We start from the raw sequence: 23,660 nt of genomic DNA on the forward strand, positions 1-23,660 counted from the left end.
CATAGTCATTCATTGTGCACTTCTAATCATAATCATTGTGCGTAGTTAGTGTCGTAATAATTGCCGCATTCATGACTTAAATTTAACGTCATACTAATTGCAGAGTTAATCGCCTTAATTGCAGGCCCAACAGAATTTGCCTACTCCCACACTGGTCGTATGCCATTTTTGAAGCCATGCAGTTCTCTTCCCATTTTCCTTTTTCGGCAATTCCTTCCCTGTATTTTTATTTTTCTATATAAACTTTATAGCCAATTTGTCTTTTTATATCCAGTGTCAACTGCTGAATTATTTTGCTTGCTTTCTCCTGATAAACTTGAGGCTTGCAAATTGGTGGAAAGATGACAGCTTAATTTTCTTTACCAACATGCCAATGAAAGTCTCACGGGGCATTGCCTACTTTTGTTGAAATTAATCTCAGCATAATCGTTTGAACGAATTATTCGTATAATGTGATGGTGCATTGTAGTAATCAGAAACGTTTCGTGAATTAACCTTATAGACTATTGTTGCTCAGTATCAATCAAGTCGTACATCGTTTATTCATCTAATAGTATCAAATAAAGAGAGATTATTCAGAGCACCGCCGTGCACTTGCACCAACATAAATGAATGGTTAGATTGCATTAAATACACTTTTTGTTTATTAAAAATAAAGTTGATAATAAATATCAAGAGTTGAGATTATTTTATAAGTGTTGGGTCACTTACACCGTCGGTGCATAGAATAATTTCCATCAAATAAATGATTGATTAACATTAATGTTCACTGTAAACCAAATGATAAATCATTTGAGTGGATTTTCCAATAGTGATTTCGAAAACAAACAATGTTAATCCAAACACGTACACTTTATTAACTTCATTAATTTGAACATAATGAATTTTTTTTTTTCATCATGCACGGGCTAGTCACTCGTCACAAAAAAAAAAAAAAATAAATAAAGCTCCTCATGCTTATAAGCATCTGTATTAGGAGGAGGTTTTTGTAATTTAATCTTCACCAAGCTTGTAAAAAATGTTGTTGGTCAAAGTGTCGTATGGCAATTATGAAAATGATCATTTTGCTTTTCATGCGTAGAAGCTGCAGACTACTGGTGATGCTAGGGATCGTCCCTGGTAAAAGCTTGCTGTAATCTAATTTTAAGTTGGGCTAAATACAAATTACTACCCTGTAGTTTGGGTCCAAAATCATTTCAGTCTCTGAACTTCTAATTTCATCAAAAACACCCCTGCACTTTCAATTTTGATCTAATAGGTTCAATTTGTTAGTTTTCCGACAATTGAGTTATTTAACTTGTTAACGTGGCTCATATATGGCCTATGTTTTACAATGTGGTGTTGAGGTGGCCTGCATGGTCAATTTAGGAGTGAGTCCTACTATTAAAAATAAATAGTTTTTTCAACAAATAATTCAACCATAACTTGAATCCATAACAAAATATTGACGAATTGGACCTATTAGATCAAAATTGAAAGTGCAGGGATGTTTTTGATGAAATTAGAAGTCTAGAGACTGAATTGATTTTGGACCTAAACCACATGGTATTAACCAGTATTTAGCCCTTTTAAGTTTTTAATCTTTTGTTTAGTTTTCTCGGCATTTTTACAACACCGCTTCCATTAATTCATTAGGGTAAATTATTTCCTGAAAAAAATAAAAATAAAAAAGAGGTAGACAAGGAGATGAGCAACACTACTAAAAAGAATTGCTTTTGCAACGCCTATTTTGAGACGGCAAATTGGGCTTTTGCGACGGAAAAAACTTTTCGCGACGGAAAATTGAGCCTTTTGCGACGGAAATGTTGGCGTTGCAATAGTTGGCGTCACAAAATCCATTTGCGACGGTAAATTTCCGTTGCAAAAAGTATTTGCGACGGCAAACTGCTGCCGTCGCAATGGCTAAACTATTTGCGACGGTTACTTTGCCGTCGCAAAAAGATGTCATTTAAAAAAAAAAAAAGTGGGGTGAATTCGTTGCGACCGATACTTTGCCGTCGCAAAAGAATATTCCATTTATAAAAAAAAAATTTAAAAAAAAAAAAGGTGTGGATTGCACACCAAAGCTAGTATAACCCACCAAATATCATAAATTGAAAAATATTATGAAACCCATCATCTATAACCAACCAACAATCACAATTCTAAGACCAGCCAAAGATTGTTTAAAAACAAAGATGAGCCATGCCAACACTGCAACACCTTCATTAGAAGTAAAAAAAATGGCCAGATTATCAACCACAGCTGCTACTAAGCATACTTTCAAATTTTTATTAGAATCCACGCCAAAACACTTCTAGCTGGAGCAGCCCCATTCTTATCGAGTACCTATAAGGATGAGAATTTTGATCAGTTAGCTAAAATAAACTAGTGGATCATGAACAATCTATTCTCGATCAGCTGATATCATTGAAAGAATCATGAATTATATAATTCTGCACTTTTGAGAGAGCAAAGTACTTGTATATCTGAGATTCTGAAACCACTGATTCTTATCTGCAGTTTGCATTAAACCCCAATCCTATAATTTCAACTTAGAAAGAAAAACTTAAGCTCATCTATATACCAGTAATATGTTCATCAATTTCCAAAATTTCAATCAAGGCTCATGTATACATATACGACTTGAGTATTTGTTCATCATCCAAAAAGGACTTATTTGTAAGAATTTTCCTCTATTCATTTTGAATTCGTAAGTAATCATATATGGAACAACATAGCTAGATACACTAACAGATAAATGAATCTCCTAAGTATGAAAACATCTATACAGATAATGTCAGTAATTTCCATGTTCTAGGCTTCTAGCAATATCCCAAAGTAATTTTCACAAAACACCTAATCAACTACAAAATACCTTATTTAACACTTGGCAGTGTTTCAGGACTTCTATTTGTGGGTCGACCAAATCAAAGACCATTTGAATACATAATGTACTTAGCAGGTTCCAAATTCTCAGCCTCAACTTCTTCTTAGTCACTGTACTGCAGCAAAAATGGGCTCAAAGAATAAAGTGAATTAGTACCAAATAATACAATCAAGCATGACATAAAATCAAGAAGGGGGGAGCTTAATACGTTGCCTGCAAGAAAACACAATAAGGGAGAAACTCATTTTTTCCTTGCTAGGATGCTGCAGACAATTGCTTCACGGCAATTACTCTTCCATCATTAAGAGTACCCTATGAACAAAGAATCTAGGTATTATAAAAGGTATAACAGTACTTCATCCAAAACCAACTTATGACACGTATATGCTGTAATATTTGGTTTTTATTTCAGGCTAAGAGATACCATTTCGGTCATTTATATTTATAGGTGCTTGCGCTGACTAGTCAGCGTTTCCCTTATACGATCACATAGACGAATAGACGCGGATTGATTCACACTCGTACCAAAGTCAAGATCACAAAAGACAGTATTCAAATAAACACTTTACAGAACACTAAGTCACCTGCTCAGCAAGTTTGTAGCTGTGGGTTCGCATGTACTCCTTTCCAATGTACAAAGTTGGTAAATGACACCTGGAACAGAGAATATCAAGATCTTTGAAATGACAATACATCAACAATACGTTAAGTATGGATTACTTGAGAGACCCATGAATAATAAGATACTATGTACGTTTGCAGCCACAGTAAAGACCATATATTGTAAATAAATGTTGTCCAACTTTGGCACAGGTAAAAATTACAGTATGTCAGAGAATTACAGCCAAGGTCAATGCTAAGATTTTTCTTTTCTTCTCTTATGACAATCAAAGTTAAATTGTGTTCAATTCTGAATGACAAAAGCAAAGTGTACTTAAGGCTATCATGACTGATGCTAGCCTCTGAGAGAGAGAGCCAAACATGAAACAACATTATATGTTTATAGTAGAACTAACAAAAAAAGAAAAAGAAATCAGACATATCTTCTTTGCTCTACCATATAACCTCAGAGCAACCAAAGGGACATATCAAGCAAAGTCAATTAATCATACAACAATTTTCACTCAAATAGCTGTCTTCCCATATAATTTGACGAATGACTCCAATAATTTCCTTACATATTTTCTCAAAGGAGTCATAATTTCCTTACATAATTTTCTTACAAAAATTTTCACATATTTCCTTACATAATTTCCTTAATACTGCAAAGAGAGCTGATTAGTCATCCAGATTAATTATATATTCTACTGAAACTTCAATTTCAACCTAAAATCTGGATCTTGCAAAGCGATTCTAGAAGAAGATATGGTGGGAAAGTGTAGAGAAAGCATTCAACAATTAGCCGACAATGGAAATGTTGAAAAATACATATAAACAATAAAAGCATTGATGACATATTTTAAATGAAATGAATATAGAAATTTCACCAACCAACAGAAAATTTCTCAATTTAACAAAAAGGCAATTAACAACCATAAAGAAAGCACCGAGAGTTACAATAACTTACCCTGGAAACAAACGAGCAGCAGTGCGATAAATTGACATAGCTTGATCTCCCTCATCTTGAGCAGAATAAGCATTCCCATATCCTATCCATACAGGTGGAAAGTTTCCATCGACATTGGTAGCCTTACTATAGTGTATAATAGATACAAGAGAAATTAGAAATCAGAAATATATTTCAAACCCAAATAAATCAAAACTTCACAAACAGTAAACGTATAAAATTTCAAGTGCTCAAAACTATCTTCAACCATGCAGGGGCAACCCAGAATATAGGACTAATAATCATGATGACATTACCTGAAATAACGGCGTGACTGATCATACTTTTTTATACAATAGTAGTAACAGCCAACAGAAAACCATGACAAAGCCCTACACAAATTACAAACCTGATTAGTAATAAACTAAATGAATAACAAGAACAGCACAACAGAGAAATCCTAACGAAAATCCAAAATCCTTCCTTCGAGTGGCATCTCAATGGGGTTTACTGCATTCCCCAAACCCCCAAGAAACCACAATCCCGGTTGCACATCCTGTCTCATGCGCATTACCAGCGAACCACAATATACATGTCTATGCACTTAAGGTTCAAGCAGTAAGTGTTTCAACCACTCACTTTTGAAGATAGTCCTTCACTAAATTGCATGCCATAAGATAGAGCTCATTTGAATTCCCAAGTTCCATCGCAGCTGCTAGATGCACTAATGTACTTTTGAGATGTAAAGTGTCTTTTTCAAGTAGGCTGTTAAGAAAAATGACAAAACAGAATAATTATTTGCAGGAGCATTTCATAAGTAGAATGTTGAAGTTTGTTCCAAACCAGTTGCCAACTTACAAAGAGGTTAGTTCAAAGCATTTTTGATATTCACCACACTGATGGTAGTATTCTGCTTTGCACACCAGAAGGTCAGTGTTGGTTTTCAGAGTGTGAATGAACGAAAGATCGGAAGTGTTACTGTTACATCTCTCTTTTTCAAGTTCTCCAAAGTTTGCTTCTACAACATTTTCTTTGTCATACTGGAAAACACAGCAAGTAAATGCTTTAAAGTAAATCTTTATTAAGTAAAAAGAAGGCCCTAAAAAGTATAAAGATATAGAGATCTTTGATAACTTTCCACTTAAACTGCGGCATATTGGAGTTTCACTTATGTTTACCTTTTTTATCAAGCATGAGTAAAATGACGAAAGCCATCCATCTTGAGGACCAAATTGTATCGATGAAAGTAGACTTGCCTCTGAAATTCAGCAGCAAATCAAAAGGTATAAGTAGAGGATACCATCATCCTCAACCATATTATCGTTTGAGGAAATAAGGCCCAACTCATAAGCATCCTACCGATTACTAAAAATAATATCACAAAAGACTTAAAATAAATTTAAGCTAGTAGACAGAAGAAGAGAACAATGAGACACTCTGGAAAGCGGAATTTAAGAATCAAAATCAATCCAGGATGTTACTTCCATCTATGAAAAGTAAATCTTATTAAAAGAAAAAGATTGTTTTGATGACCCCTACCTTCCTCACATGTCAGCATGTGATTGTCAACAAGACATTCCAATGGTAAAATTCAAATCTGTGAAAGTCCTCAAAAAATCAAGCGATACAAATTTCATGTATTTTAATCATGTTAGATAGGACAAAGCAAATTATCCAGTTGGATTTCAATACTTGTGTAGGCAATGCTACTTCAAAACGGTATATTGCAACAACCAAGGCAAATGAAATTGTATCAACTGGGCAAACCATATTTAACATATACAACACTATGGTAACCTAACATCTAATACAGTGATGAGCTAACAAGGGCAAACCTGTCTTGACGGAAGAAGTCTAGCCGTCCAGCCTTCAATCTCCTTGACACCAACATCAAAGCGAGGACTGATAACCCCACACTTGTTCAGCCTCCCATTGAGTTCAACCACAATCTTTCCAGATCTGTGGTCATCAACATACTCAAACTCTCCAATATAACCTACAGAATTTCAGACCCAATAATCATACAACCAAACAATTCCAGACCCATTAATCACATAATAGCCAGCTTCAGAACCCATAATCAGATAAGTAGCTAATCTCAGACCCAGTATATCATCTAACCAAACAATTTCAGACCCAGTAATCAGATAACTAAGCAATTCCAGACCCAATAATCACATAGTTCGATCAGCACAACACACAACTCCAAAAGTACACATGATATAAAGATTCAAGCTTTATTTTTCAAAATTCAAAAAGGAGTGAAGAAATTACGAACCGTGCTTCTGCATAACGATAAGGAACTTGATGATGACCTTGGACGAAGGCCTGATCATGAACTGTCTCTTGCCCCTCTTCTCTGCGTTGTACATGCTCTTCAGAGCATCGTTCAAAACGCTGACACTCGTACCATTTTTCCGCTTCTTTTAGATCTGAAAGCACAAGAGAATCAAATTCAGAGTCAGAAATCGTGATGGGTCAGCTGTTATTAATCGATTCATTTTGTGGAGATAGGTGGAAAATGAAATCCAAACACTCAGAAAAGTATCCATCAGATTGATGGTGTAAACTTTATGATCAAAATTGCAAATCTGACGTCAAATCAAAGAATCAAAATCTCAAATTTTAATCAAATCTGGGAGATGAGATTTGAAAACCAAATTTTAATCAAATCTGGGAGATGAGATTTAGCCGAAAGGAGAAAGAGAGACAACAGAGAGATGGAGAAAGACAGAGTGAAAAAAAAAAAAAGGATAAATTAGAGCAAACCTAATGAGCGCCAGATTCGGTTCAGGCCGGCCTTGGAGGACCCGGCCGAGGGTGCGTTCGGGTCGGGATTCATGCAGTGCTGATCGATGAAGAAGACCGGGTAGAGGAAATTGGAGGCCTTGGAGGCATGCTTGAGAGCTGGGTTGTCGTGGATCCTCAGGCCCTTGGAACCTGAGTTTGGACAAAGACAGAAACCCAAGTTCTGAAGAGAGAGAGAGAGAGAGAGAGAGAGAGAGAGAGCTAGGGTGAGCTTGGGCGAGAAGAGAGAGAGAGAGAGAGCGCTTGGGCGAGATAGAGACAGAGAGAGCTTGGGTTAATTAGGCTACGGATCGATCGAGATGTTAGCGGGGAAATAGAAATAAGTTATGCGACGGCAAGAGAAAAAGGCGTAGCAATTGATTACAAAGTTACTACGGCAAAGATTTTCTGTCGCAAATGATAAGACTTAATTGCGACGGAACATTTTCCGTAGCAATAGAGTCTCAATTGCTACGGAAATTAATGCCGTCGCAAATTTCCGAAGCGAATGCAATTGTTTTTAGTAGTGCAAAACCTTGTGCCTCAATTCAAAATATTTCACCTTTATTCCAGAATCTGAAACCATTATTGTCAATCAAAGTAGACAAGAAACTAAGTTAACCAACCATACATTTCCATCACACCTCACAAAAAGCTCAATATGCTCATCATTTCAACTGCAATCCCTAAATAACATGATTCCTAATTAGGGCTGTCAATTCCGACACGACCCGATAACACGACTCGAAACCCGCACGAAATAAAGCGGGTTGAACCCGCACGACTAAAAAGAAGGTCAGCCATGGGTCAACCCGCCATGACCCATTTAATAAATGGGTCGGCCACGGGTCAACCCACCAACACGAAGTAAACTCGTATAACCCGATTATGCTATACTTCATCCTGAAATTTTAGACGTTGAGAGTATTTGATCATAGGATTAGACAATTTGAAATATTTTGCTTTATAATTATTGGATTTAATTATTTATGAATTATATATAATTATTTATATTATTCGTCTTGTAGAGTTTTTAGTGAATTTAATAAATTTATGCATTTTTTTAGTTAAATGGGTCGCATTATTAACCCTTAAATGAGTTATTTTGTCAAACACGACACAACCTATTTATTAAATGGGTTAGGCAGGTTGGAAACGGGTAATCCGTTTAATAAATAGGTTGGGTTTGGGTTTAAATTTTTGACACGATTATTAAATGGGTTGGGTTTGGGTTTGTATCTTGCGACACGATAAATACCTTGACCCGACACGAACCCAACCCAACACGACCCATTGACAGCCCTATTCCTAATACAACAACAAGGTCTCACTATTCAGATTTGGCCTGCCATGCATCAAGTGGTAAAGAGGCATAATTTAGTATCTGGAATATACGTTGAACCAAAAGCTTTCACTTACCAAATGATCAAAGGGTTTTCCCTTAGTTGGCACAAAGGCCACACACAAGCTCCTCATAATCTCAACAAATTGCTTGTATATACCTTGGTAACTTGTATCAATCCTCTTCTCCTTTTCAGTTTTAGGCCTAATTTGTTGTTTTGCTCTCTCAAAATTGTCAACCATGGGCAAAAGGCTCTCAATTACTTCTCCTTGAGCATCAGTCCTCACGGTAAGTCTCTCTTTCTCAAATCAGCCACTCCAACTATCAAAATCTGCTTGTAAGCGGATAAGCTTTTCCTTTAGATGATACTTTCTAGACTTATTCATTCTGCTTATTTCAATTACTTCTATCCTTGCCTCAATTTCGGATACAGTCTTTTCATCTTCAATCAAAATAGCATCCTAACCAGAACACATACCTAATACCAAGCAACACCAATCAAGAAACAGATACACATGCATATCCAATACACAAGCTAACTCTAACTAGAACACAATATTTTAATCCCAATTTCTATAGAAACCCAACTTTCAGTTCTAGATCTGTTTCAAGTCTAGAAACCCAACTTTCAATTTCTACAAAATTGCTAATGTAAGGAAATTTAGTTACCGAAATTGAATCAGAAGGCAGAGAGTAGGCGGACGAAATGGGTGGAGGACCTTACGCAGTCGTTTCGCTCCTCCTTTTCCCAACCTAATCTTCTTGCTTGAGCGCCACCGTTTTGATCTCATCGAATCTCTTGGATGTCTCAGCCACGAACCCGCGAGATTTGTTAGAGTTTTGAAGACCCAGCCTTCATTTCCCTTGATGAGCTTCTTCTTCCCACTGCGCAGAACCTGCAGAGCAAATAACCTCCTCTTTCAGTACATAGCCCTCCTCTTACATATCAAACCTGAAATCCTCCTTTACAAATGGAACCCAATCTTAAGTTGAGAGAGTAGAAAGAGGAGAATCTCATGCATCTTGAAAACCGAAAATCGGAGATCGAAGAAAAGAGAGGTTGGGGTTTGCGACTCAGAGAGAGAGAAGTGAAATGAGAGAGGGGAAGTGTGAATTTTATTATCTTTTTTTTGTCTGAGTGGATCGAACCCTAATCGGGTGTTTTGAGAATATGGGTTTCTGGAAGAAGATGGGCTTCCAAAAGAAGATGGATTCGATTCTTTAAGAGAAGAAGATGGGTTCTGCTTTTAGAATCTAGAAGAAGATGGGTTTTGCAGTTTTTTTGGAAGACTAGCCAAGTCTTGAAAACGGCTAAGTGGGAGACAATGTGCATAGGCACAGGCGCATTAAATGTAGTTTTTTACTTTGTATAATCAATTCGGACAACGCATAAATGAATTTTGGTTGTCTGATAGTCTACACTTGAAATTTAGGGACCCAGGCTAACAAGCAAATCTCTCGCCTAGTGCAAATCACAAACACAATTCTCCTGCCTAGGATTGCCATCTCACATTCACACAACAAAAATGGCTCATTCTGTTGAAGGAGCCTACAAGCATTTCACGCAAAAATTGGCTGTTTTGGGGGTAGTGACTCTCATTTTAAGGGACATCTATTTGTCTTCCAAACTTGCACAACACAAACAAAAAATGTGTTGTATGATATTTTGTAATTTACTCTCATACAACAATACTGTTGTACAAGTTTAGTCAAAATTTCGACCTAAATTTGGCAAAAGGTGGGAGGGAAATTTTTTTCATTCAAACAACACACAAATCCTTGTACATGTTGTACAACAATCTTGAACAAAAGAAAATCTGATTTCTGACATCCTTATACAACTGAATCTCATTAAACCCGTTGTGTGAAGCAGTTTTGATCAACACACAACGGAAGTTTTTTTTTCGTTGTCTAAAAAGTGTATTCTGATAAGGTTTTTGCCATAGTGTAGGTTGAATTTGACGTGAATGACTATTTGTTCTTGAGGGTCTCACCCATGGAGGGTGTGGTGAGATTTGGCAAGAAAGGAAGGTTATCACCAAGGTTGTTGAACCTTTTGAGATTCCTATAAAAAGGTGTGGAGATTCGGTGTTTAGGTCAACTTTATCTCCAAGATTTTCTGTGATGTGACATATTTTCTTATGTCTTTGCCGATGATGAAGTCTACAATGGATCTGGTGTGGTTGATCATAATAGTGTTGAAGTAAAAGAAGTGGTGAACATTGTTAATGTTGGATTGCTTTCTATATCGACTACAGAGGAACCTTGATCAAGGATGATTGACTAGTTCAATATCCTGTGGAGGCTTCGGAGGGAGAGCTTTTCTTACTGGGGAGGAAGAACTGGATTTTGAAGATGAATTTATCCGTACTTGTTGGTGTGTAGTACGTTTAAATTTCGGGACGAAATTTCTTTAAGGAGGGTAAAATATAATACCTCAGAAATTCGTTATTATTTTTCGAGGATTTTCCAGAATTAATTCAGTGGTTGTTGGTATGAGTACGTGGTTCAGGAATGCAGTGGAATTATTTTCAGATGAATAATTATTCTAATTTCACAGTTTTAAGGGGAGGCACGAAGTTTGACTTTTTATACGTTGGGTTTCTCTGAAAACTTCCTTCATGAAACTTGTAGAGCACGTCGATACGAATTTGTGGATATGTGGATTATGGAAATTAGATTTCATATGAGAAATTTACTGGCGATTGAAAATTTTCTATAAATAGGAAAAATTCTGAGATTTTTTCATAAATCCCAAAATTTTCCATTTTCCCATTTTCTTCTCCAGAATTCTCTCTAGTCTCTCTCCTCCGCGTAGCCCTAGACCTGACCCAACTCAATCTCTCTCCTCCGACCACCTCCGGTGACGGGACAAGCGAAGGACCACTCAGACCGACCTCGCGCTCCTCCCCGTGGTGGTGGCTTGTGACGGAGAGCACCGTACAAGATGGATCGAAGCCGCAAAGCTAGGAGCTTCGGGACCCGGTAGGATTTTGCCTATTCCGGCGTCACACAGACCAATTCTTCCCAATTCTGGAATCTCCTTCTCCTCTAGATCATCCCCCTTTGAAGGACGATTTTGCGTGTGGAGTGAAAGATCAAGGTTTGAGGAACAACGGTGCACAACGAATCTAGAGCTTGGTCAAACGGCAGAGATTGATTGATCTTGCAAGCTTTTTCTAGGACGATCTAGACCGATCCAGACTTAGCTCCAGGTATGAAAGTTTCTCAACTCTTCATGATGAACATGTTTGATGGCCTTGATTTTCAGTTGCCGAACTTGACCCGGTGGCGGCACCACTGCCTGTGGCAACGCTTTGGCAGTGTTTCGGCCATGTAAAGGATAGTTTTTGGTTTTATATATCATCTACACGTTGATATGAGTGTTTTGATATATAATACGTAATTTTTGGAGATCGTATGAATATGCTATGATTTTTACGGTTTCGAACCGTTCGAGTATTCGATCTGTGAGGATTTGACCGTTCGATCGACTTGTGGTTTTGACATATCAATCGGAGTAATGTTCTGAAGACTTTGGGTGGTCTCGGATGTGGTTTCGCCTCGATTGGAGTTACTTTTGGGGATTTTAGTTCAAAACGGGGGTTTCGGACTTAAATCGCTTGTGATTCTTATACTAAGTCAAGACCGTATGTGATTAGGTACATAACGAAGAACTCTTGGACGGATATTTTGTGGTTGTGCTGCTTTGTTCTGTATAGAAGACGCAACAAGAATTTCGAGGTGAGTAATTTCACAATGTTCATTTACGAACAAAGTTACCTTTATTGTTTTGGAAGTTATTTAGTTAACTGCAAACTATAGTTGGTATTAGTGATATTCCTGAGTGAATGACTATGTATATATATATATTTACGTGAAATATATATGTTCTTGTGATATGTGATGAAAGCAATATGCTTGATTTTGTTGACATTATTGTTTTGAGATGTGACTTTTCCGGAAACAATATATTTTGGAAATGATTATTTCTATTGTTTTGAAAAGTATTGAGATTGGTGTAACATTTTGGGTCCAGTGCGACTCGCTTAATGTTGTAATCTTGTCATAGATGGTGAGCAAGATTGGAAAATCTTTGAGAGATTTGTGGAATATTTTGGGTCCAATGTGACTCGCTTAATGTTTTCATCTTTGTCACAGATGGTGATCGAGATTGAGTCACAGATGATGACTGAAATTAGATCACAAATGGTGATCGTAATCTGTGTAACATTTTTAAGTCCAGCGCGACTTCTTTAAAATGTTTTAATCTATGGAGATCGGGGTCTGAAGACTAGATGGGTCTGTTCAGATGTCACAATTGGTGACAGTCACAGATGGTGACAATGGCATGTTATAGGGAACCACACCTTTGGCCGGGTGAGTGGTTACGATCAGTTAGAGTCTAGTCTGTCTGCCAGGATACTTCATGGGGGTAACTACGGGTTACCGAAGATCATGAGTACATGTTTTAATAGAGAGTCTCGAGAGTAGTCTTTCTCTTTATTGTCCATGAGGGACTTTGACTTCATATTTAAATTGTTGAGACTTCAATTAATATGATTTGTCACGGAGTGACACGTGTTTTCTTCGAGAAAAGGGTGTTGAGTTTTGGAAAAGAAAACAATGAGTGATCGAGTTGCTTCCTCAAGTAGATTTGAGTGGATTTATCATGGATTATGTGATTTTGTGATTCCTCTCAAGCATGAACTTGATTTCAAACATTACTTGAAGTGGTTTTGTTGTGAACTATGATCATGAAATTGAATGTTGATTGGACGTTGAGCATATAGATTTTGTCACGAGCAGACTTGTTGATACATGCTATTGAATTGTGAGAAATTGATAGTTGATGCTGTGATATATGCTTATTGACTATTAGGTTGAGAGAACTTAAGCATGTGTTTTTATTTCTGGTAATTGAGTTTACTCATACAAGCTTGCAAAAGCTTACTGAGTTTGTGCTTGCAACCCGGTGCACTATTCCATGATGTAGGGGTTTATCCTGCAGGTTAGGGTGAGCATGGTTGAAGCCGTAGAACTTCCTTATTGTTGCAGTGGTAGGTTTACTACCTAATTGTGCTACGCACTTCCACTGTGTAATGAGTGTAGTATGTGCAGTTACTTATTGAATTGATGTTTCAGTTTAATTTGTAAACTTTACTTAATGTAATATATGACTCTAAAGAACGAGTCTGTATTCACATTGTGGGTTCCGAACGTCGTTGGTGGCCTTGTTTAAAGGAAAAAATTTCACAGCTATTTAATATTAGTGTCCGAACCATCACGCCCGGTGCTTTGTATTTGATGTAATTGTATTATTATTTATGTCTGAAATTCGGGGTTTGACAAACATTACACAAAATTATAAGGGTTATTATCACAAATGGTACCTGATGAACTTATCCTTAATCTTATCAATGGTACCTAAACTTCAATTTTGATCACAACCAGTACCTGAATTTTTCGATTTCATTTCAAATGGTACCTATCACTAACTTCTATTAATGTTCGGTTAAAAACTAACATGTGCAAAACACATGACCTATATTCAAGAGTAGTTTGACGAAAATACCCATTTAAATAATTTTGTTTACTAGATATTTTGATCAATTAATATGTTAATAAAAAATAGAAGTTCAATTAAAAATAGAATTAAAAATGTATCTTTACCTCTTATGAAAATAAAATTTAAAAGCAAGATCTCAACAAAAATTAATTTGTTTTATAGATACAGACAAAACATTGCAAATAAAACTATAAAAAAAAATTTTTTGGACAAACTATAAAACATTTAAAACCAAAAACTTATCAAAACTTTCATAATTCTTTTTTTTTTCCTGTCATTCATATTTTTAATTGAAGTTGAAATTTTTCCTTTTGATAGTCTCATTTTTTATAGCCACAATATAAGTGAAAATAAGTGATATTACAAAAAACAAGAAGGTAATTTTACAAATTTATCCTTGAAAAATGAGTCACATGTTTGGCACATGTCAGTTTTTAACGGAAGTTAGTGATAGGTACCATTTGAAATAAAATCGAAAAGTTCAGGTACTGGTTGTGATCAAAATTGAAGTTCAGGTACCATCAATAAGATATATGATAAGTTCATGTACCATTTGTGATAATTACCCAAATTATAAATCATTACTCTCAAATTAAAGGGAAAATTTCACAAACAGTACACCAAGTAAAGACCACTAATAATTCTTATACACAAAGTTTCAAACCAAACATTTCGGTACACGAAATCTGAAACTCGACCCACTATTAGTACACGACGTCAATTTTTGACATCAAAATGTCCATTATGCCCTCAGTTCTTTTTAAAAAAAAAAAATTTCCTGTTATTATTATTTTTTCCTTCGTTTTTATCTCTTTCTGCTTCCTTCTTCCGGGCTCACTCCCTCACTCGATCTTTCGCCGTCGGGGACGGCTTTGTTCCCGGCAAGGCCTTCGGCTCCAGGACCTCAATCTGGCTGAGTGGGGGCCCACGAGCTTCAGTTCAACAACTGCGAGAGAGCCAAAGAGGCCCAAATCCACGGGATCGAGACCTTGATCTGCATCCCAACTTCCGACGGTGTTCTTGAAATGGGTTCCTCCGGTTTGATCAGAGAGAACTGGGGGTTGATCCAGCAAGCCAAGTCGTTGTTCTGGTCGGATCAGCCCGACTCAGAAACAAGACCGCTCGAGTTCATCAACCGGAACTTCTCCATTTTTGACATCGACATCATTGCCGGCGTGCAGGAAGAGGATCACAGCTCATACAATGACGACAAGAAACATGTTTTTGGTTCTAGCAAGAAGAAGCAAGGAGCTCCGAACCCAAACCCAGACTTCGCAGATTCCGACTGCCAGATTAAAACATCGCCGAAGAAAAGGGGTCGGAAACCCGGGCTGGGCAGAGGCACTCCGCTCAACCACGTGGAGGCGGAGCGGCAGCGGCGGGAGAAGCTCACCTCGCAAGGGTGACATTGGAAGCGAGGGAGTGAGTGTGGAGGTGAGGAAGGCGGCGTTGGAAGCGAGAGAGTGAGCCCGGAAGAAGGAAGAAGAAAGAGATAAAAAAGAAGGAAAAAAAATAACAGAAAAAAAAAATTTATTAAAAAAAAAAAGAATTGAGGGCATAATGGACATTTTGGTGTCAAAAATTGACGTCGTGTGCTGATAGTGGGTCGAGTTGTAGATTTCGTGTACCGAAATGTTTGGTTTGAAACTTTGTGTATAAGAATTATTAGTGACCTTTACTTGGTGTATTGTTTGCGAAATTTTCCCCAAATTAAATGAAAGTTATAATGTGGAGATATTGCCAATTCAGTTCCTGAATACAGTATAGCTCTGTATATCTCTCCTGCTCATTTGTGGCCTTAGAAGAACAACCTCTAACTTCTTTATTCATTCTGCTCAAAACATACTGGTTTCATTAATAGTACAAACATCTCGCTTCTGTACAAGGAAACAAATAAGTGGACTTGAGCTTTTTTTTTCAGAACCTGCTAGTAGGATTTTATTTTTTGTAAAACTTGATTGAAAACAATAATTGATACAAAGTGAGTTCGTTGTGAAGGGTAACTTGAGAACATAAGAATTCCTAGTGGAATGAAAGCAAGTGATTAACAAATTTATCTTTACTCCATTTCTAGTGCTATCTGAAGCCTTCTCTCTGTTTCAAAACAGAGTATTGGTGTCCCTTTTTCTCTTCTGTCATTGAAGGCAGAGCGATAGCACAACCACCAAGTGTTGCAATATTTTACCCTGAATAAAGCCCTCAACCTCCCCACATTAAGTTCATGAGAATATTAAAAGAAAAAGTTCCCACAAATATTTGGCTCTACATTTAACATTGTCCAACCTTTTGCAAAAGAAACTAACAGGTAAAATAGCTCCTTAAACGGTACCTAAGAAATCTGATAACTATAAGTAGCATTTTCACGCTCTGCTTCACTATAAATCAGAGTAATGCTAATAACAATATACAGATTACATCGATTTTTCAAGAAGAAGATTCTTACCTGTGTTTGTGTGTGGCTTTCTCAGAGAAGAGAGAACAAAGGAGAGAAACGGATGAGAGAAAGCTGGAAAGACTTGACCTTTGAAGCGAGCAAGAAATAATTTGAGATGGTGAGAGTAGCAGCGGGTACAGAGTGATTAGGTAGTGAGACTTTTAGGTCAACTACAATAATTATGATCACTTTGGAGCTCTGATACGAATCAAAAGTACAATGCAGATTACAGCCAGACGTTGGCTCTGGTCGTATGCCATTTTTGAAACCATGCACTTCTCGTTCCATTTTCCTTTTTCGGCGATTCCTACCCTTTACTATTATGTTTATATAGACTTTATAGCTAATTTGTCTTTTTATATCTAGTGTCAGCAGCTGAATTATTTTGCTTGCGTTCTTTCTAATAAACTTGACGCTTGAAAATTGGTGGAAAGAATTTGAAAACAGGTTTTTTTTTTTTTTTACAAACATGTAAATGAAAGTTTCATGGGACTCTGCCTACTTTTGCCGAAATTAATCTCAACACACTCATTTGAATGAATTATTCGTATGTGTTGTGCTGCATTGTTTGACTACGTTTCGTGAATTGACCTTATAGTCTTATAGACTATTGTTGCTCAATATCAATCAAGTCATACATCATTTATTTATCCAATTGTATCAAATAAATGATTGATTAACATTTTTATGAGGAAATTAATGTTCACTATAAACCAAATGATTCATTTGATTGGACTTTACAATAGTGATTTCGAAAATAAACAATGTTCATCCGGACACTCTTTATTAACTTCATTAATTTGAACATAATGATTTTTTTTTTCAATCATGCACGGGCTAGTCACTCGTCCCAAAAAAAAAAAAGCTACTCATGCCGATAAGCATTTGTATTGGGAGGAGGTTTGGGTAATTTAATCTTCACCAAGCTTCTAAGTTTGTTTGTTTTTTTTTTTCCCTTTTTTATCCCTAATAAACTTGTACAAAAGGGAAAAAGTCAAAAATGGCATTTCCAAGTAAAAAAAGTTGTTGGTCAAAGTGTCGTATGGTAATTATGAAAATGACCATTTTGTTTTTCATGCGTAGAAGCTGCAGACTACTGGTGATGCTAGGCATAGTCCCTGGTAAAATCTTGCTGGAGTCCAATTTTAAGTTTTTAATCTTTTCTTTTGTTTTCTCGGCATACATCACTTTCATTACTTCATTATGGTAAATTATTTCCTGAAAAAAAAATTAATAATAAAAAGAGGTAGACAAGGAGATGAGCAAAACCTTGTGCCCCAATTATTAAACTATCTTGCTGAGTGCAAGAGCAAATCCAGGATTTACACCAAGCTAAATGTACGTATATATACGTAATATTTTTTTTTTTTGGTACTTCAGCAAGAATGAAAAATTGTTAAAGGAAATGACAAGAAATATAGAGGATTGTTTAAGGAATAGAAAGAAAAATTGGAATGGACGTCAGAAAGCTTTATTTTGTTCTGTAGTAAGTTGAACACTATTCAAGGTAAGCTGAAGCTGAAAGACATCAGGGTTAATTTTTTAGTTTTAATGACCAAAGGTTTCATTTTGGTATGCACAAGTAGGTTAACCAAATTTTTTTTTTCCTCTTGAGTTAGTATATATTAATTATACTAGGCCTATACTTACATTTTATTTCTTACCATTAAATTGAGAAGGCCAGCAGCCCAGCCTTATACATAGATGCGCCATTGGTTGAGTGACACTAGAAGAAAATGTCACAAAAAATCCTGTATACACACAGCTTTTTTATCAGTACAGTACTAATATATAGGAATAAAAATAATCAACCCCTATACCAGTTTTCTTATCAGTGCTCATCTTTTCTTTTCACAACATGCATGTTAAGGAAAAACAATATCTTAGTCGATGATTTTGCATTTCCACTTGAGCTTTCTAAAGCACCTAATAACTTTTCATGTATTTTACTCTTGTCGTTTTGTGGTCCCAATTCCCCCTCATTGTTTTTGGGTCAATGAAGTTTTATTTTTTTATTTTTGAAAATTATTCACATACACATTCTATTTACCGGTTTTTTTTTTAATTTCTTTTTTTGGTAGTTTAGCATACCTCAATTTGTCTGAAAACGTGACCAAAAAAATCAAATTTGTCTGAGAAAGAAAAAGGAAAGGAGAAAAGGAAAAAAAAAATAGAAAATTACATAGTTGCACATGACCAAAATGTAAACACAAAAAACTCACTTTCAAAAAGATTTGTATAAATAAGGACACAAGTCTAGGCCCAAAAGCCAAATGATGCAAGCCTGATTGGCAATTTTAAACACGAAAGTAAAAGATCAAATAATTCTAAACACATTGATTTGAAGTATTACAGTGTTAGAGAAAGAGTAAAGCATGGTGAGATAGCTATTTTGAGTATTAACACAAATTCACAGCTAGCAAATCCTTTCACCAAGGCATTGTCAGTGGCTGCATTCCAGAAGCATACAGCAAGCATTGGAGTTTTAGCTAATCTAGATGTTTAGGTTCAGTAGAGAGTTAGTCCAGTTGGAGCAATTAATTTAAAGTTTTAAGGTTCCTGAGTTCTTGTATCTTTTGAGTTGTGATTTTCCAACTTATTTATCATAACTTGTTGGTAATGACAGATTTTATTATCAATAAATTTTGAGGTATTTCTAGTTATGATTTTGCTGCAGCTTTATTGTTTTTGTGTTGGAAATTATCATCTTGTTTTGAATATCATACTTGCAATCAGATGGCCTTGAATCATGTTTAAGCATGATGGTTCAGTTCAAGTAATAAGCAGTAAGGCCATCAGTGTTTAGTAAACTGCTTGAGTTTCTGGTTTAAGAGACATAAAGTAGGACCTGGTATGTGCCTTCTTGTTGATACACATTAGCATATATCGTATCACTTCTGGTTTGACATATGTGGATCGCAGGAGCTTGTGTTTGTAGTATTGAAACTCTTGATTTTTGTTAAAATGTATACTGTTTCTTGCTCTGCATAAGTGACTGTGATCTGACCATGTTGGAATGGATCTCTGGTTTGATTTTGTTGTCTGGCGTGCACTACAGTAAGTTGAGTAGTTTCTAACATTTTCTGGTGCAAATTATCACGCTTAATGCATGTCAGTCCAAGGGGGAGAATGTTAGAATCATTATGGACTTGTCACACATTAACATAAAGTGATTTGACAATTAGCTTAATGTCAAAACTAGTTCAACATGGACACAAACTATAAATCAATATTGTAACTTAATGAAAGAGTGTATCAATTCATTAAGATTAATAATCCTCTTCTTGGTCTGCAAGAAAGACTACAATGAAGTGTTACATGAAGGATCTAACTAGGAAACCTAATCCGATATAGACTGCTTTAATGGGAAGCTTCTTGAGGTTTAAGTCTCATATATATATGGATGAATTGGTCCCTGTTGCCACCATGATTATTGCATTAGTCCTGTCCATTGAGAAGCAAGTTGGTAAGCAACAGAAGGCCATATTTAGTGATCGAGTTTTGCAGCTGCATAAGATGGAATCCATGCCTGTGATTGCTGAAGGTAAGTTTTGGTCTTGTTGTGATTGTTGTCAAGTTGTTTTGCATATGATTGTGCGATGAATATATGGTTTTACATGGTCTCCAATGTAGAACATTTTTGTGAAGAAAAAATATACATCTTTGAGCCTACTACAGAAACCCTTTTGTTTGTGCTAATGCTAGCTTGGAATGAATATTTTGGTAAAAGCAAAACAGGTGAATTTGTAAGAACTAACTCCTTTGGTTTTAGCTTAATTTCTACCATTAGCTATAGGTTGGATATTATGAGTGCCACTTGGTCAATTGCTTAATTGTAGATTGTTTCAGCTTGAGTGCAGCCTATTGAGGAATGCTAATTATTTTAACCTTAACTTGGTAGTAGTTGATGTTGTTAGTTTACGAATGAGAGATTTGCTGGTGATCAATTGAGAAGTTAGGAACTGTGACATATCTAACATGGGTTGTTGTGGAATTTTAAAGTAGTATTATAAGTATGAATCTTAAAGACTGGTTAGGAACTCTTAATAAAGCTTGGGAAGAGTCCTTCATAAGTTTTTATTGATCTTCCTTGACTACTTGGGGCCTTGTGAATCCCATGTCGGGAAAGTTTGTGAATGTTCTTAGTTTCTACAAATCTTTCATAGGATTGCCTTGGTTTATGTCTATATACTTAATTTGTACTCAGAAGAGTGTTATTGCATTTGATTAAATTCAGCTGGCTAATCTTAAATAGTTGGATATGTGTGTATGTTATCCATGTCGATCTCAGTTGCAATCACTTGCTTAAAGTTGTTTGGAAAGTAAAAGAGCCAACAATAATTTATATGTTATAATGCATTCAAGCATCGAGAGGCTTCATTCTCTACCTTAATACTGCTATTGCTCAGATTGGTTGGAACTTTTAGTCACAACATCAGCCTAGTTGATTGCTCACATAATAATTACTTGTCTAACAGTGTCAATACAAAAAGGATGTAGCTAATTAAATCAGAGTTCAATTTATCATTGTTATCCTTCATCACCTGTTTTTTGTTCAATCACATTATAGACTTCTTCTACATGTTCCCATTCCAAAAGTTTCAATCTTTCTAACTATGATAAAAGCTATTATTGATATGCTACTATTCAAATTGAATTGATATGCTACTATATAGTTTATAGTTTATGTCAATGATATGCTCTGCTACTGTTCAGTGATATGATCTACTATTTGGTCTAATGATATGATCAGCTACTGTCAATGATATGATCTACTACTATTCAAATTGAATTGATCTAATTGCTCGTGCTCCTACTACTACTATTTCTCCTGCTTCTGCTACTACTCCTACTCCTGCTACTACTACTGCTCCTGATACTGCTACTGCTACTGTTACTGCTCCTACTCTTATTCTTGCTCCTACTCATGCTACTACTACTGCTACTGTTACTGCTCCTGCTACTGCAGATGAAGGTACTATTGAACCAAGGACATGTTTAGCAATAAAGAAGAAAAAGAAGTTTGACGCAGAGCTCTGAGATTCTCTCTCTTAGCAATGTGTAAAAGGAAGAGATTTTTTGTTTTTGAGAAGTAACATAAAGGGCTTTTGACTTCTAATAAGTAGTTAAGGGTAAAAAAATTAAATTAACTCATGACATGTGGCAAGTGGAGAGCAGATTATCCTTATTTATAAGATTTAGTCCTTATAAAAGGATTAAAAGTCAAAAGAAGCAGTTAAGGGTAAAATAGTAAATTAACTCATGACATGTGGCAAGTGGAGAGTATATTGTCCTTATTTGTAAGATTTAATTCTTATATGTTTAATTCAATCTTTAAAGGATGTATTTGTTGAGTCATCTTTTGTCAATAACTTATATGTAATTTGTTAAAAAAAAAAAAAAAAGATCTTCAACTAGACGTTGTGATGCATAAGTCCCAGCTATCCAGGAATTCATTTCCAAATCCCACAAGGAAAATGAAAACATGGAAAAACTTGCCTATAAATTATCCACCACTTACCCAAATGGAAAATCTTACTCACTGCAAATCCAATCTCATTCGGAAATATAATAGCAACTGAGTAATGGATCAAGCTAACATCAATGATCAGAAGGGAAAGGCTCTATCTTTTGTCGACGTCAGTATGGCCATAGATAATCGGATGTTTCTCGGCGATGTGAGCGACATGGACTTGGATCTTCTCGAGCAGATCTTACCTCATAGTTTCAAGACGCATTTGATCCAGATAGAGAAGTCCACAAAAGACAGAGATCTGAGTCTAGTGACTAATAAGTTGTGGAAGAGTTTCTATGAGAAGATCGAATCAACCGATTCAGTTTCGGAGATAATGAAGGAGTGGAATCTCAAATTTAAGTGGTCGGAGTTGTACCAGGAGAAATCAAAAAGAGTGAAAGAGGCTGAGAAGAAAGAAGATGACAGGAAACTGAGCCAGCAAGTTAGGGTTTGCAAGAAGGTTCCACCATCTTCAAGCGATACAAGAAACAGGCCAAAGAGCAAGTTGATGAAGAAAATTGTTAAGGAGTATTTACATGAAATGTCTAGAGATGCGAAACATACGAGCTATGGAAAAGGAAGAAGGAAGTTGATGAGCTATGAATATTCGAGATGCCAAGGGTGCTTTCAGTGAAAGTGTCTTGAAGCCTCTTGTTAGGATTCTTATTCTTGCCATAGGCTATTTTTGTCTCATGGGCTTTGTTGGGCCGTGTTACATTTTATCATGTTGGGCCATGGTGCATATAGAGGGTTCTAGGTAATTTCTACACCCAGTTGCTTAAATAGTAGGGATGCATTTCTACAAGGATTATTAAAGAATATTGAAGTTTAGTCCTCTTGTTTATTTCCTTTACCTTTCTCTTATTTTCTTTCCTTTACAATGTCATTTCTAGACTTGGATCCCAGGGTTCCTAACAACTTACTCTTGTTGGGTGGCTTTTCTCAATTAGTAAAGATCAATCTTGTGTTGTTCTTTTAATTTTTTACGTAAATGCTAAATAGCTACTTGTTATGAGTTTTTGTAGTCCAAATTAATGAGATCAGAGAAATTAATGAACTATACAGTGTTTGAATTTGATGTTATATAATGATATATTTTCTTGGTGTATGACCTAGCTATGTTGTGTTGTACTTGTAGATACATTAATACCTACATATAATCATATCAAAGAGACAAGGTAGCTAGAAGAAGAAGGGGAAAAAAAGGGGAAAAAAAAGAGGGTACGTAATATACTTTTTTTTTTTTTTTGAGTAGAAGGAGGTCAGCCATTTTTATTCAATATGAAAAAAGCAATATTACACAGTGACCGCCCTTATGTGGCAGTCAGAAAGAGACACCGCTAAACGCAATATCACTCCACCTATTGAGTGAATCTCAGGGGAGAGTAAACTAATAAGAAACTAACAATAAATTTTTTCCTCAGAATCCATCAGTAGACTCACTGACAACCTCAGACCAATAATCCCTACAGTTCCTCGTGGGCATTGATCCCAATAAAAAATTAGGTACCGACACGTAAATTATCCTTGATCCCAAATTTTTATAGAAAATTCACCAGGATCCCAAATCTGGATCCATAACAAAGAGAGCCCACATG

The 23,660-nt window shown here is 36.1% G+C and overlaps 4 protein-coding genes across 4 annotated transcripts; 2 read left to right on the forward strand and 2 right to left on the reverse strand.

Moving 5' to 3' along the window:
* Positions 1-2,067: 2,067 nt before the first annotated feature.
* On the reverse strand, positions 2,068-4,496 carry LOC121051005. The gene is made up of 4 exons (XM_040512752.1): positions 4,437-4,496; positions 3,454-3,523; positions 2,858-2,984; positions 2,068-2,328 (listed from the first exon to the last, which is right to left on the reverse strand). Exons 1-4 carry the CDS (start codon positions 4,489-4,491, stop codon positions 2,263-2,265), a joined length of 318 nt encoding a protein of 105 aa, XP_040368686.1. The 5' UTR covers positions 4,492-4,496; the 3' UTR covers positions 2,068-2,262.
* Positions 4,497-4,732: 236 nt separating this feature from the next.
* On the reverse strand, positions 4,733-6,841 carry LOC112185584 (40S ribosomal protein S15a-1; the record flags this gene model as incomplete). Its single annotated transcript, XM_040512804.1, has 6 exons — positions 4,733-4,807; positions 5,055-5,180; positions 5,274-5,455; positions 5,594-5,673; positions 6,251-6,411; positions 6,694-6,841. Coding segments are annotated over 3 exons (381 nt in total), but the record flags the coding sequence as incomplete, so codon positions are not given.
* Positions 6,842-15,138: 8,297 nt separating this feature from the next.
* On the forward strand, positions 15,139-15,519 carry LOC112164642 (transcription factor MYC2-like). Its single transcript, XM_024300910.1, has one exon. It carries the CDS (start codon positions 15,139-15,141, stop codon positions 15,517-15,519), a length of 381 nt encoding a protein of 126 aa, XP_024156678.1.
* Positions 15,520-22,132: 6,613 nt separating this feature from the next.
* On the forward strand, positions 22,133-22,696 carry LOC112164650. Its single transcript, XM_024300924.1, has one exon. The coding sequence runs from the start codon at positions 22,133-22,135 to the stop codon at positions 22,694-22,696; it is 564 nt and encodes a 187-aa protein (XP_024156692.1).
* The last annotated feature ends 964 nt before the right edge of the window (positions 22,697-23,660 follow it).

This window comes from Rosa chinensis, chromosome 1 (genome assembly GCF_002994745.2).
Source record: "Rosa chinensis cultivar Old Blush chromosome 1, RchiOBHm-V2, whole genome shotgun sequence".
In the NCBI taxonomy this organism is placed as follows: Eukaryota; Viridiplantae; Streptophyta; class Magnoliopsida; order Rosales; family Rosaceae; genus Rosa; species Rosa chinensis.